Source organism: Oncorhynchus gorbuscha, linkage group LG09, assembly GCF_021184085.1.
Source record: "Oncorhynchus gorbuscha isolate QuinsamMale2020 ecotype Even-year linkage group LG09, OgorEven_v1.0, whole genome shotgun sequence".
Taxonomy (NCBI): domain Eukaryota; kingdom Metazoa; phylum Chordata; class Actinopteri; order Salmoniformes; family Salmonidae; genus Oncorhynchus; species Oncorhynchus gorbuscha.
The window spans coordinates 81,393,543-81,408,542 of record NC_060181.1 but is presented as its reverse complement, the minus strand read 5'-3'; the positions used below and the strand labels follow the sequence as shown (position 1 = coordinate 81,408,542).

Here is a 15,000-nt window from a genome sequence, read left to right as displayed (position 1 = left end):
AAGAGTACAGGCCAGGTCCCAGGCTCTAGTCCCTGGGAGAGGAGAGGAAGAGTACAGGCCAGGTCCCAGGCTCTAGTCCCTGGGAGAGGAGAGGAAGAGTACAGGCCAGGTCCCAGGCTCTAGTCCCTGGGAGAGGAGAGGAAGAGTACAGGCCAGGTCCCAGGCTCTAGGCCAGGTCCCAGGCTCTAGTCATTGGGAGAGGAGAGGAAGAGTACAGGCCAGGTCCCAGGCTCTAGTCCCTGGGAGAGGAGAGGAAGAGTACAGGCCAGGTCCCAGGCTCTAGTCCCTGGGAGAGGAGAGGAAGAGTACATGCCAGGTCCCAGGCTCTAGTCCCTGGGAGAGGAGAGGAAGAGTACAGGCCAGGTCCCAGGCTCTAGTCCCTGGGAGAGGAGAGGAAGAGTACATGCCAGGTCCCAGGCTCTAGGCCAGGTCCCAGGCTCTAGTCATTGGGAGAGGAGAGGAAGAGTACAGGCCAGGTCCCAGGCTCTAGTCCCTGGGAGAGGAGAGGAAGAGTACAGGCCAGGTCCCAGGCTCTAGTCCCTGGGAGAGGAGAGGAAGAGTACAGGCCAGGTCCCAGGCTCTAGTCCCTGGGAGAGGAGAGGAAGAGTACAGGCCAGGTCCCAGGCTCTAGTCCCTGGGAGAGGAGAGGAAGAGTACAGGCCAGGTCCCAGGCTCTAGTCCCTGGGAGAGGAGAGGAAGAGTACAGGCCAGGTCCCAGGCTCTAGTCCCTGCGAGAGGAGAGTAGGGGAGGGAGAGGGAAAGAGGGAGAGAAGGGAGAGAGGAAGGAAAGGCGGGGAGGGAGGGGAATGAAGGGGAGAGGAGGGAAGGGGAGGGAGAGGAGTGAATGGGAGAAGATGGGAGGGAGAAGAGGAGGGGAGAGGAGGGAGAGGGGAGGGAGAAAAGTGAAGGGGAAGGGAGGGAGAAAAGGGAAGGGGAGGGAGAAGAGGGAAGGGGAGTGAGAGGGGAGGTGAGGGAGAAGAGGGAAGGGGGGAGAGAGAAGAGGGAAGGGGAGTGAGAGGGGATGGAAGCGGAGGGGGAGGCGAGGTAGAAGAAGGAAGGGAAGGGGAGGGAGAGGGAAGGAGAGGGAAGGAGAGGGAGGGGGAAGGGGAGGGAGAGGGAAGGGAGAGGGAGAGGGAGAGGGAAGGGGAGGGAGAGGGAGGGAGAGGGAGGGAGAGGGAAGGAGAGGGAGGGGGAAGGGGGGGAGGAGGGAGGGAGGGAGAGGGAGAGGGAAGGGGAGGGAGAGGGAGGGAGAGGGAAGGAGAGGGAGGGGGAAGTGGAGGGAGAGGGAAGGAGAGGGAGAGGGAAGGGGAGGGAGAGGGAAGGAGAGGGAGAGGGAAGGGGAGGGAGAGGGAAGGAGAGGGAGAGGGAAGGGGAGGGAGAGGGAAGGAGAGGGAGAGGGAAGGAGAGGGAGAGGGAATGGGAGGGAGAGGGAAGGAGAGGGAAGGAGAGGGAGGGGGAAGGAGAGGGAAGGAGAGGGAGAGGGAAGGGGAGGGAGAGGTAAGGAGAGGGAGAGGGAAGGGAAGGGAAGGGGAGGGAAGGAGAGGGAGAGGGTGAGGGAAGGTGAGGGAGAGGGGGGGGAAGAGGAAAAGGAAGTGGAGGGAGAGGGAAGGAGAGGGAGAGGGAAAGGAAGGGGAGGGAGAGGGAAGGAGAGGGAGAGGGAAGGAGAGGGAGAGGGAAAGGAAGGGGAGGGAGAGGGAAGGAGTGGGAGAGGGAAAGGAAGTGGAGGGAGAGGGAAGGAGAGGGAGAGGGAAAGGAAGGGGAGGGAGAGGGGATCCTGTTGAGAGAGTAGTGAGGCCAGCTGGTAAATTGTAATTTTGGTAACTCCCTTGTAGGATTGCTTCAGGAGAGCTGCCACATAACTGAAAAGCAAATGACAGCAGTTAACACCACCTTTGTCTCCTGAACTGATCAAATGAATGATCCTGGTTCACACTGTGTGTGTATGTCTGTGTTAGAATGTCGGTGTTTGTTGTTTGTAGCCTCTCTGACATGGGCAGATAAATCAGAAAGCTTTGGAATACTAGGGGGGATTATGTTGCCCTCTGGTGTAAAATGCTGTCTCAGTCTGTACTTGGTTACTGAGGTCTATGTAATGACTGTAATATGGACTTTCTCTCTCTCTCTCTCTCTCTCTCTCTCTCTCTCTCTCTCTCTCTCTCTCTCTCTCTCTCTCTCTCTCTCTCTCTCTCTCTCTCTCTCTCTCTCTCTAGGGGTGCTCTGGGTCATCATGTGAAGGGAAATGTGACTGCAGTGGAGTGAAAGGAGCAAAGGTAAGCATTCTATCCATCAGTTCCTTGTCTATCAGTTTCATGGTGTTTTTTTTTTGTCTCGCTTTTCTTCACGTTGTGTCTCACTCTTTCACCTACTCTCTCTAAGATCCCCACCAACAAACTACAGATTGTACAACTTCAAAACAGTCCAGAATCCCTGATAGGCTCAAAGGGGCGTAGCAGAGCGTGGTTTGTGGGTTCCGGGTTAGGGGTCAGGGGTCAGCCCAGTGGGACTTAGTAGTAGCAGAGGGCCAACACGGAGCAGGGATCAGGATGGAGAAGGACTGGAATCAGGCGGAATTAGAGCATGTCCGGACACACAGCTGGGCTGAGAGCGCATTCCAAGCAGACCAAACAATCTCTAATCCAGTCTTGAAACAGTAATGCACTGTAAAAGTCAATCCAGCAATCATGCAGTGTTTCTAATTGTGGTTAAAAGTTTCCAAGAAGATCTACAGACACCGCCTTTGTTATCTTCCAGTAACAAGGACACAATGAGAGCAGCACCTTCTCAGGGAGCTCAGAAAACAACAATTGCATTGCTACTCTATGTGTATTTTCTCACACACATTAGAACCTAGCAACAGTGTCTTATCTACTCTGTGTTCAAGAAACAGTAGCCAGACAGAGATTGTCCACAGAGGACTACTGTGTGCTGTGTGTTCTCTGGAGCCAGGCCTGTACTGACTGACTGACAGGCTGAGCCTGGTGAGGTCATACCGCACGTCTCAGTCTCTGTTGAAAGGTGTTGAAGACTGGCAAATCAACCGCTGTTTCAACTCTCCATGCATATGTTCACTATGATGATGTCACGTCCTGTCGCCCACGACGGCGGTTCTGTTCCCTTGGCAACCAGCCCGTGTCCTGGTTCCCATGGCCCAGAACGTTATGTTGGTGAGCTTTAGGAATGGAGGGAGGTAGAAGAAAGAGGCAGCAGGGCGAGAGAGTAAAGACATCAGCTTCCCATTCAAAACAGTTCAGATTATGATGGCATTTTATGACGTTTTTGTTCATTTTAACATTTTAACGTCTATGCTCCTTTGTGTTTGCTGTGATTCAATGAGAAACAAATTATATTCATGCAACAACAACAAAAAAAATCACTTGAGAAACACTGAACAAAACATCTTAGTTAGATGTAAGATTGAGCGACTAAGATCTTTTCTACAAAAACGTCAGAATGAATGGCAGATTTCTTGAGTTATCTTAGATTCATTCGGACTATTTTGAGGAAGTGTAGATGGATAAACTGTACTATTGACACTTTTGTCTCGTTTTTCAAGCGTAGGTCGTATAAGGGAGTGTGGTCAGCCGACCTGAAGCATGCTGACGCCTTAAGAAACACAGACATACACATAAAGGGCTTCAAATACCACATTTTCCCCACGCCTCCTCTCCCTTCTAGTTCCCTGTCTTTCACTCTTGGCAGCTCAGAATGTAGTTCAATGGGCAAGAGCCAATGATTTATACAGTTGAAGTCAGAAGTTTACATACACTGAGGTTGGAGTCATTAAATCTTGTTTTTCAACCACTCCACAAATGTCTTGTTAACAAACTATAGTTTTGGCAAGTCGGTTAGGACATCTACTTTGTGCATGACACAAGTCATTGTTTACAGACAGATGATTTCACTCATAATTTACTGTGTCACAATTCCAGTGGGTCAGAAGTTTACATACACTAAGTTGACTGTGGTTTTAAACAGCTTTGAAAATTCCCGAAAATGATGTCACAAGCTTCTGATAGGCTAATTGACATAATTTGAGTCAATTGGAGGTGTCCCTGTGGATGTATTTCAAGACCTACCTTCAAACTCAGTGCCTCTTTGCTTGACATCATGGGAAAATCAAAATAAATCAGCCAAGTTGTAGACCTCCACAAGTCTGGTTCATCCTTGGGAGCCATTTCCAAACGCCAGAAGGTACCACATTCATCTGTACAAACATGCAAGTATAAACACCATGGGACCACGCGGGCTGTCATACCGCTCAGGAAGAAGCCGCGTTCTGTCTCCTAGAGATGAACGTACTTTGGCACGATATGTGAAAATCAATCCCAGAACAACAGCAAAGGACCTTGTGAAGATGCTGGAAGAAACAGGTACAAAAGTATCTATATCCACAGTAAAACGAGTCCTATATCGTCATAACCTGAAAGACCGCTCAGCAAGGAAGAAACCACTGCTCCAAAACCGCCATAAAAAAGCCAGACTATGGTTTGCAACTGTACATGAGGACTAAGATCATACTTTTTGGAGAAATGTCCTCTGGTCTGATGAAACAAAAATAGAACTGTTTGGCCATAATGACCATTGTTATGTTTGGATGCAAAAGGGCGAGGCTTGCAAGCCGAAGAACACCATCCAAAATGTGAAGCACGGAGGTGGCACCATCATGTTGTGGGGGTGCTTTGCTGCAGGAGGGACTGGTGCACGTCACAAAATAGATGGCTTCATGAGAAGGAAAATTATGTGGATATATTGAAGCAACATCTCGAGACATCAGTCAGGAAGTTAAAGCTTGGTCGCAAATGGGTCTTCCAAATGGACAATGACCCCAAGCATACTTCCAAAGTTGTGGCAAAATGGCTTAAGGACAACAAAGTCAAGGTATTGGAGTGGCCATCACAAATTCCTGACCTCAATCCTATAGAAAATGTGTGGGCAGAACTGAAAAAGCGTGTGCGAGCAAGGAGGCCTACACCAGCTCTGTCAGGAGGAATGGGCTAAAATTCACCCAACTTATTGTGGGAAGCTTGTGGAAGGCTACCCGAAACGTTTGACCCAAGTTAAACAATTTAATTAAAGGCAATGCTACCAAATTGTCACGTTCTGACCTTAGTTCTGTTATTATATCTTTGTTTTAGAATGGTCAGGGCGTGAGTTGGGTGGGTTGTCTATGTTCGTTTTTATATAATTTGGGATTTCTGTGTTTGGCCTGGTATGGTTCTCAATCAGAGGCAGCTGTCAATCGTTGTCCCTGATTGAGAATCAGACTTAGGTAGCCTGGTTTCACTTTTGAGTTGTGGGTGTTTGTCTTCCGTGTTAGTGTTCGTACCATACGGGACTGTTTCGTTCATATCACGTTTATTGTTTTGTATTTCGTAGTGTTCAGTTTATGTATTAAAATAAACATTATGGACACATATTCTCTCCATTATTATTCTGACATTTCACATTAAACCAATCTCCAAAACAGGTTAAAATAAAGTGGTGATCCTAACTGACCAAAGACAGGGAAGTTTTACTAGGATTAAATGTCAGGGTTTAAAACTGAGTTTAAATGTATTTGGCTAAGGTGTATGTAAACTTCCCACTTCAAATGTATATACAGTGCATTCGGAAAGTATTCAGACCCCTTGACTTTTTCCACATTTTGTTACTTTACAGCCTTATTCCACAATGTACAGCCTCATTAATCTACACACAATACCCCATTATGACTATGCAAAATCAGGTTTCCACAAATGTTTGCAAATGTATTAAAAATAAAAATACAATTCAGACCATTTACTCAGTACTTTGTTGAAGCACCTTTGGCAGGGATTACAGCCTCCAGTCTTCTTGGGTATGAAGCTACAAGCTTGGCACACCTGTATTTGGGGAGTTTCTCCCATTCTTCTCTGCAGATCATCTCAACCTCTATCAGGTTGGATGGGGAGCGTTGCTGCACACCTATTTTCAGGTCTCTCCAGAGATGTTCGATCAGGTTCAAGTACGGTCTCTTGCTGCGCCACTCAAGGGCATTCAGAGACTTGTCCCGAAGCCACTCCTGTGTTGTCTTGGCTGTGTGCGTAGGGTCATTGTCCTTTTGGAAGGTGAACCTTCGCCACAGTCTGAGATCCTGAGCACTTTGGAGCAGTTTAAAAAAAATCAAGGATCTCTGTACTTTGATCTGTTAATCCTTCCCTCGATCTTGACTAGTCTCCCAGTGCCTGCTGCTGAAAAACATCCCCACAGCATGATGCTGACACCACGATGCTTCACGGTAGGAATGGTATTGGCCAGGTGATGAGTGGTGCCTGGTTTCCTCCAGACATGACGCTTGAAATTCAGGCCAAAGAGTCCAATCTTGGGTTCATCAGACCAGAGAATCTTGTTTCTCATTGTCATGTCATGTGCCTTTTACTGAAGAGTGGCTTCTGTCTGGCCACTACCATAAAGGCCTGATTGGTGGAGTGCTACAGAGATGGTTGTCCTTCTGGAAGGTTCTCCCATCTCCACAGAGGAACTCTGGAGCTCTGTCAGAGTGACCATCAGGTTCTTGGTCACATCCCTGGCCAAGGCCCTTCTCCCCAGATTGCTCAGTTTGACCAGGCGACCAGCTCTAGGAAGAGTCTTGATGGTTCCAAACTTTTTCATTTTAAGAATGATGGAGGCCACTGTGTTCTTGGGGACCTTCAATGCTGCAGATATTGTTTGGAACCCTTCCCCAGATCTGTGCCTCGACACAATACTGTCTCGGCACTCTACGGACAATTCCTTCAACCTCATGGCTTGTTTTTTTCTCTGACATCACGGTCAACAGTGGGACCTTATATAGACAGGTATGTGCCTTTCCAAATCATGTCCAATCAATTGAATTTACCACAGGTGGACTCCAATCAAGTTGTAGAAACATCTCAAGGATGATCAATGGAAACGGGATGCACCTGAGCTCAATTTCGAGTTCCATAGCAAAGGGTTTGAATGCTTATGTAAATAAGGTATTTAAAAAAAAATACCAACCTGTTTTCGCTTTGTCATTATGGGGTTTTGTGTGTAGATTAATGAGGATTTTGAAAATCGAATCCATTTTAGAATACGGCTTTAACGTAACAAGTATGGAAAAAGTGAAGGGGTTTGAATACTTTCAGAATGCACTGTACACCAAATGATCTATAGGGGGCGCTGTGTTGAAGCCACATTGCCTTCATCTTGGCACTCCGCCACCGTTGTAAAAAAATACATGTTTAAGCTATGGACATGCATTTGTTAATATGTACATTATATTTTGCCATATGTATTCTATTACAAACACCTTAATGCATACTTATACATTATATTATGTCATCTAAACATACAAACAAAACATTTTATAATATTTAAAACATTTTCCTTAAGGTATAAACAAAAAAATACTTAAATACATGTCATTTTGTCCATGAAACATTTAATAGAACAGCTGTAGAATTTCATTTGGAGGACCTCTCCAACTGAGGAGTGCCAATATGACTCACTTGTGGCTTCAAAATCGTTCAGCGGACAATACATAGCAACCGCTAACCAGGGATAATATACATTGTTGGTCAGAGCAGACCACTCTGGCCTGAGAAAGGACTGTGGCTCCATCTGGTGGCAGATAGATGGAACACATGAAGCAATCAGCTATTACTGTCTCATTAATCCTCTTCATAAACTCGTAAAAGTAACGTCCTCTCACTGTCAACTGTGTTTATTTTCAGCAAACTTAACTTGTTAAATATTGGTGTGAACATAAGATTCAACAACTGAGACATAAACTGAACAAGTTCTGCAGACATGTGACTGACAGAAATTGAATAATGTGTCCCTGAACAAAGGGGGGTCAAAATCAAAAGTAACAGTCAGTATCTGGTGTGGCCACTAGCTGCATTAAGTACTGCAGTGCATCTCCTCTTCATGGACTGCACCAGACTTGCCAGTTCTTGCTGTGAGATGTTACCCCACTCTTCCACTAAGGCACCTGCAAGTTCCCGGACATTTCTGGTGGAATGGCCCTAACCTTCACCCACCGATCCAACAGGTCTCAGACATGCTCATCACTGGCCATTCCTGTCTTGCAGGAAATCACGCACATAATGAGCAGTATTGCTGGTGGCATTGTCATGCTTGAGGGTCATGTCAGGATGAGCCTGCAGGAAGGGTACCACATGAGGTTAGGAGGATGTCTTCCATGTAACGCACAGGGTTGAGATTGCCTGCATTGACAACAAGCTCAGTTCGATGATGCTGTGACACAGCGCCCCAGATCATGACGGACCCTCCATCTCCAAATCGATCCCGCTCCAGAGTACAGGCCTCGGTGTAAAGCTCATTCCTCCAACAATAAACGTGAATCTGACCATCACCCCTGGTGAGACAAAACCGCAACTCGTCAGTGAAGAGCACTTTTTGCCAGTCCTTTCTAGTCCAGTGACGGAGTGTTTGTGCCCATAGGCGACGTTGTTGCCAGAGATGTCTGGTGAGGACCTTCCTTACAACAGGCCTACAAGACCTCAGTCCAGCCTCTCTCAGCCTATTGCGGACAGTCTAAGCACTGATGGAGCATTCCTGGTGTAACTCGGGCAGTTGTTGTTGCCATCCTGTACCTGTTCCGCAGGTGTGATGTTCGGATGTACCGATCCTGTGCAAGTGTTGTTACACGTGGTCTGCCACTGCGAGGGTGATCAGCTGTCCATCCTGTCTCCCTGTAGCGCTGTCTTAGGCGTCTCACAGTACGGACATTGCAATTTATATCCCTGGCCACATCTGTAGTCCTCATGCCTCCTTGCAGCATGCCTAAGGCACGTTCACGCAGATGAGCAGCGACCCTGGGCCTCTTTCTGTTGTTGATTTTCAGAGTCAGTAGAAAGGCCTCTTTAGTGTCCTAAGTTTTCATAACTGTGACCTTAATTGCCTACCATCTGTAAGCTGTTAGTGTCTTAACGACCGTTCCACAGGTGCATGTTCATGAATCATTTATGGTTCAATGAACAAGCATGGGAAACAGTGTTTAAACCCTTTACAATGAAATTATTTGGATTTTTACAAATGATCTTTGAAAGACAGGGTCCTGAAACAGGGACGTTTCTTTTTTTGCTGAGTTTATATACAGTACTGGTCAGAAGTTTGGACATACCTACTCAATCAAGGGTTTTTCTTGATTTGTACTATTTTCTACATTGTATGATAATAGTTAAGACATCAAAACTATGAAGTAACACATATAGAATCATGTAGTAACCAAAAAAATGTTAAAGTAGCCACCCTTTGCCTTGATGACAGCTTTGCACACTCATCTCAAACCATCTCAATTGTGTTGAGGTCGGATTGTGGAGGCCAGGTCATCTGATGCAGCACTCCATCACTCTCCTTCTTGGTCAAATAGCTCTGACACAGCCTGGAGGTGTGGTGGGTTATTGTGGTGTGGTGTGGTGGGTCCTGTGTAGCTCAGTTGGTAGAGCATGGCGCTTGTAACACCAGGGTAGTGGGTTCGATCCCCGGGACCACCCATACGTAGAATGTATGCACACATGACTGTAAGTCGCTTTGGATAAAAGCGTCTGCTAAATGGCATATATTATATATTATATTATTATTATATTATTGTCCTGTTGGAAAACAAATGATAGTCCCACTAAGTGCAAACCAGATGGGGTGTTGTATCACTGCAGAATACTGTGGTAGCCATGCTGGTTAAGTGTGCTTTGAATTCTAAATAAATCACAGATCATCAGCAATTCAACCATGAAGGCCTGATTCACACAGTCTCCTCTGAACAGTTGATGTTGAGATGTGTCTGTTACTTGAACTCTGTGAAGCATTTATTTGGGCTGCAATTTCTGAGGCTGGTAACTCTAATGAACTTATCCTCTGCAGCAGAAGTAACTCTGGGTCTTCCTTTCCTGTGGCGGTCCTCATGAGAGCCAGTTTCATCATAGCGCTTTATGGTTTTTACGACTGCACTTGAAGAAACTTTCAAAGTTCTTGAAATGTTCTGTATTGACTGACCTTCATGTCTTAAAGTAATGATGGACTGTCGTTTCTCTTTGCTTATTTGAGCTGTTCTTGCCATAATATGGACTTGGTCTTTTACCAAATAGGGCTATCTTCTGTATACCACCCCTACATTGTCACAACACAACCGATTGGTCAAACATATTAAGAAATAACGAAATTCCACAAATGAACTTTTAACAAGGCACACCTGTTAAGTAAAATTAATTCCAGATGACTACCTCATGAAGCTGGTTGAGAGCGTGTGCAAATTTTTCATCAAGGCAAAGGGTGGGTGGCTACTTTGAGAATCTCAAATGTAAAATATATTTTGTTTAACACTTTTTTGGTTACTACATGATTCCATATGTGTTATTTCATGGTTTTGATGTCTTCACTATTATTACGTAGAAAATAGTAACGATAAGACACTTTTGACTGGTACTGTATATATATACATTATACATTGTATATATATATATATATATATTTTAGGATGCTAAACCTAACCATAATGTTGAAAAACACAAAACTGACCATCCTCTGTGGTAACTTCACCCAACTCTGTTTAACTTTTGTTGTGTCTCCTGTAGGGTGAGCGTGGATTTCCTGGTCTCCAAGGCAACATGGGGTTCCCGGGCATGCAGGGCCATGAGGGACCCGCTGGGCCGATGGGCCCTAAGGTGAGTGACAGCTCCAGACCCCACCCCCTTCACAGTATCACCCACCCACTAAGATACCCGACTTGGGAGAGCACAATAATGACAATTACCTTGATTATAACAGATTTTTTTTTAATCACAAAAAAATAAGTCATGTCACGACTCCATCTTCTCTATGTCACCTTAATATCACTTCAATGTCACTTGTCTCTTCCCAGGGAGAGTATGGCGAGTCGGGAACTCCCGGGATGAAAGGAACACGTGTGAGTGGAATAATGCTATCAGAGAACACCCCACCTGGTCTGGAAACCAGTGTCTACTTTCTTGTAGCATTTTAGCTTTTGTTTGGACCACCTTTCCAACAATGCAGAGTTAAAGATTAAGTAGAAATAAATAAAACATGTGGAATAAATAGACAGTGAATAACGAATAACAATATTGAATAAAAATAACATTACTATATACAGGAAGTACCAGTACTAAGTCGATGTGCAGGGGTACAATGTAATTGAGGTAGCTACAGTATGTACATATAGGTAGGGGTAAAGTGACTAGGCAACAGGAAATATAATAGACAGTAGCAGCAGGGTATGTAGTGAGTGTGAAAATGTGTGTGTGAGTGTGTGTGTGTGGCGTCAATATCTACGTGTGTACATGTTATTTGTCTGTGGGCGTATGTAGCGTGTGTGTATGTTTGTGTTGGGGTATCAGTGTAAGAATCCGTGAGTGTGTGGGTAGAATCCAGTGTGTGTGCATAGAGTCAGTGCAGCAGAGTCCGTGCAGGCGAGTCAGTGCAGGAGAGTTAGAGCAGGAGAGTCAGTGCAGGAGAGTTAGAGCAGCAGAGTCCGTGCAGGCGAGTCAGTGCAGGAGAGTCCGTGCAGGCGAGTCAGTGCAGGAGAGTCCGTGCAGGCGAGTCAGTGCAGGAGAGTCCGTGCAGGGGCGTTAGAGCAGGAGAGTCCGTGCAGGGGCGTTAGAGCAGGAGAGTTAGAGCAGGAGAGTCAGTGCAGGAGAGTCAGTGCAGGAGAGTTAGAGCAGGATAGTTAGAGCAGGAGAGTTAGAGCAGGAGAGTTAGAGCAGGAGAGTCAGTGCAGGAGAGTTAGAGCAGGAGAGTTAGAGCAGGAGAGTTAGAGCAGGAGAGTCAGTGCAGGAGAGTTAGAGCAGGAGAGTCAGTGCAGGAGAGTTAGAGCAGGAGAGTCAGTGCAGGAGAGTTAGAGCAGGAGAGTTAGAGCAGGAGAGTTAGAGCAGGAGAGTCAGTGCAGGAGAGTTAGAGCAGGAGAGTTAGAGCAGGAGAGTTAGAGCAGGAGAGTTAGAGCAGGAGAGTCAGTGCAGGAGAGTTAGAGCAGGAGAGTCAGTGCAGGAGAGTCAGAGCAGGAGAGTCAGAGCAGGAGAGTCAGTGCAGGAGAGTCAGAGCAGGAGAGTCAGTGCAGGAGAGTTAGAGCAGGAGAGTTAGAGCAGGAGAGTCAGTGCAGGAGAGTCAGTGCAGGAGAGTTAGAGCAGGAGAGTTAGAGCAGGAGAGTTAGAGCAGGAGAGTTAGAGCAGGAGAGTTAGAGCAGGAGAGTCAGTGCAGGAGAGTCAGAGCAGGAGAGTTAGAGCAGGAGAGTTAGAGCAGGAGAGTTAGAGCAGGAGAGTCAGTGCAGGAGAGTTAGAGCAGGAGAGTCAGTGCAGGAGAGTTAGAGCAGGAGAGTCAGTGCAGGAGAGTTAGAGCAGGATAGTTAGAGCAGGAGAGTCAGTGCAGGAGAGTTAGAGCAGGAGAGTTAGAGCAGGAGAGTTTGAGCAGGAGAGTCAGTGCAGGAGAGTTAGAGCAGGAGAGTTAGAGCAGGAGAGTTAGAGCAGGAGAGTCAGTGCAGGTGAGTTAGAGCAGGAGAGTTAGAGCAGGAGAGTCAGTGCAGGAGAGTCAGTGCAGGAGAGTTAGAGCAGGAGAGTTAGAGCAGGAGAGTTAGAGCAGGAGAGTTAGAGCAGGAGAGTTAGAGCAGGAGAGTCAGTGCAGGAGAGTCAGAGCAGGAGAGTTAGAGCAGGAGAGTTAGAGCAGGAGAGTTAGAGCAGGAGAGTCAGTGCAGGAGAGTTAGAGCAGGAGAGTCAGTGCAGGAGAGTTAGAGCAGGAGAGTCAGTGCAGGAGAGTTAGAGCAGGATAGTTAGAGCAGGAGAGTCAGTGCAGGAGAGTTAGAGCAGGAGAGTTAGAGCAGGAGAGTTTGAGCAGGAGAGTCAGTGCAGGAGAGTTAGAGCAGGAGAGTTAGAGCAGGAGAGTTAGAGCAGGAGAGTCAGTGCAGGTGAGTCAGAGCAGGAGAGTCAGAGCAGGAGAGTCAGAGCAGGAGAGTCAGAGCAGGAGAGTCAGAGCAGGAGAGTCAGTGCAGGAGAGTCAGTGCAGGAGAGTTAGAGCAGGAGAGTTAGAGCAGGAGAGTTAGAGCAGGAGAGTTAGAGCAGGAGAGTTAGAGCAGGAGAGTCAGTGCAGGAGAGTCAGAGCAGGAGAGTCAGTGCAGGAGAGTTAGAGCAGTTAGAGCAGGAGAGTTAGAGCAGGAGAGTTAGAGCAGGAGAGTTAGAGCAGGAGAGTTAGAGCAGGAGAGTTAGAGTTAGAGCAGGAGAGTTAGAGCAGGAGAGTCAGTGCAGGAGAGTTAGAGCAGGAGAGTCAGTGCAGGAGAGTTAGAGCAGGATAGATAGAGCAGGAGAGTTAGAGCAGGAGAGTTAGAGCAGGAGAGTCAGAGCAGGAGAGTCAGAGCAGGAGAGTTAGAGCAGGAGAGTTAGAGCAGGAGAGTTAGAGCAGGAGAGTCAGTGCAGGAGAGTCAGTGCAGGAGAGTTAGAGCAGGAGAGTTAGAGCAGGAGAGTTAGAGCAGGAGAGTTAGAGCAGGAGAGTTAGAGCAGGAGAGTTAGGGCAGGAGAGTTAGAGCAGGAGAGTTAGAGCAGGAGAGTTAGTGCAAAAAAGGGTCAATGCAGGTAGTCTGGCTATTCATTTGATTAGCTATTTGGTTGTTTTGTGTAGCAGTCTTCTGTCTTGGGGTTAGAAGGTGTTCAGGGTCCTGTTGGTTCCAGATTTGGTGCAATAATACCGCTTGCCATGCGGTAGCAGAGAGAAGAGTCTATTGCTTGGGTGGCTGACAATTGTCATTTTTTGGGGCCTTCCTCTGTCACCGCCTGGTATAGAGGTCTACCATAATACAGCTGTATGATGTCATTCTACCTTCTTATTGGAATGTAACTACATGTATTCAAAGTGGATCTGCTAAATTTATCAAATGTAAATTATGTTTGTAATGATGTGATGTGTTGCAGGGTCCTAATGGTTTGCCAGGCTTCCCAGGAAATCCAGGGCTTCCGGTACGCTCTAATGTCTCTGTAAACCACCAGTTACCATTACATGCCTCGTTCCCTTCCACACAAATGTCTTACCTGTGTGCCTCTCCCCCACAGGGCATCCCTGGACAAGACGGCCCCCCTGGATCGCAGGGTATCCCAGGGTGCAATGGAACAAAGGTGAGCGTTCTGCTTAGCATCAACTCTCTGCTGTTACACACCTGAGTAGCACCAACTACTTACTGTTATCACCTGTCACCAAGCCATGCTCTCAACCCATCCTCAGTCCAAGCTGACATCTCTCTCTCTCTCTGTCTCTCTGTCTCTCTGTCTCTCTGTCTCTCTGTCTCTCTGTCTCTGTGTGTGTCTGTGTTCCAGGGAGATCGAGGGACAGACGGACAGTCTGGGTTCCCTGGTCTGCAGGGTCCTCCTGTAAGTACGCTTTGTCATCAACACAGCCAACATGGTTCCATGTTCACTTCAACACTGCCACATACTTAACCTTATACCATATACCTTATACTAGACCTATATTAATTAACAAAACAAAAGACATGAGACTGGAATATGTTATAAAGATTCATAAAATGTATTTATTATTCAATCAGGATGAGATTTACAACTCTATCTCTCTCCTCAGGGTATCCCCGGACTTATGGGAATGAAAGTAAGTAAAAACTCAGGACTTTTAATAGCTAAATAAATGCTATACTAGTCAGTAATTAAATGTATATTGAGGCATGTGTATGGTTTAGAAAACAGCCCTTCTGTGTGTAGTGTATCATTCTCTAACCTGTCTCTCTCTCTCTCCCCCCTCTCTCTCTCCCCCTTCCCCTTTCCCTCCCCCCTCCCCGCTCTCTCTCTCCTCTCTCTCTCTCTCTCTCTCCCCCCACTCCCTCTCTCTCCCTCTCCATTTCCCCTTCCCCTCTTTCTCTCTCTCGTTCTCTCTCTCCATCTCTTTCTCTGTCTCTGCCTCTCTCTCTGTCTCTCTGTCTGTCTCTCTGTCTCTGTCTGTCTCTGTCTCTCTGTCTCTCTGTCTGTCTCTGTCTCTCTCTCTCTCTCCTCTCTC

The 15,000-nt window shown here is 46.9% G+C and overlaps 2 protein-coding genes across 3 annotated transcripts in view; one reads left to right on the top strand and one right to left on the bottom strand.

Annotated features, from left to right (window-relative positions):
- Positions 1–15,000, bottom strand: part of LOC124044151 (cystathionine beta-synthase-like) — an 882,911-nt gene that overhangs the window by 725,743 nt on the left and 142,168 nt on the right. The gene's annotated exons all lie outside the window — the stretch shown is intronic.
- Positions 1–15,000, top strand: part of LOC124044146 (collagen alpha-1(IV) chain-like) — a 103,102-nt gene that overhangs the window by 62,179 nt on the left and 25,923 nt on the right. For both annotated transcript variants that reach the window (XM_046363633.1, XM_046363634.1), the window contains exons 2-8: positions 2,211–2,270; positions 10,578–10,667; positions 10,865–10,909; positions 13,911–13,955; positions 14,049–14,111; positions 14,310–14,363; positions 14,572–14,598. In XM_046363633.1, coding sequence (XP_046219589.1) covers positions 2,211–2,270; positions 10,578–10,667; positions 10,865–10,909; positions 13,911–13,955; positions 14,049–14,111; positions 14,310–14,363; positions 14,572–14,598 — 384 coding nt within the window. The remainder of the gene's footprint in view (positions 1–2,210; positions 2,271–10,577; positions 10,668–10,864; positions 10,910–13,910; positions 13,956–14,048; positions 14,112–14,309; positions 14,364–14,571; positions 14,599–15,000) is intronic.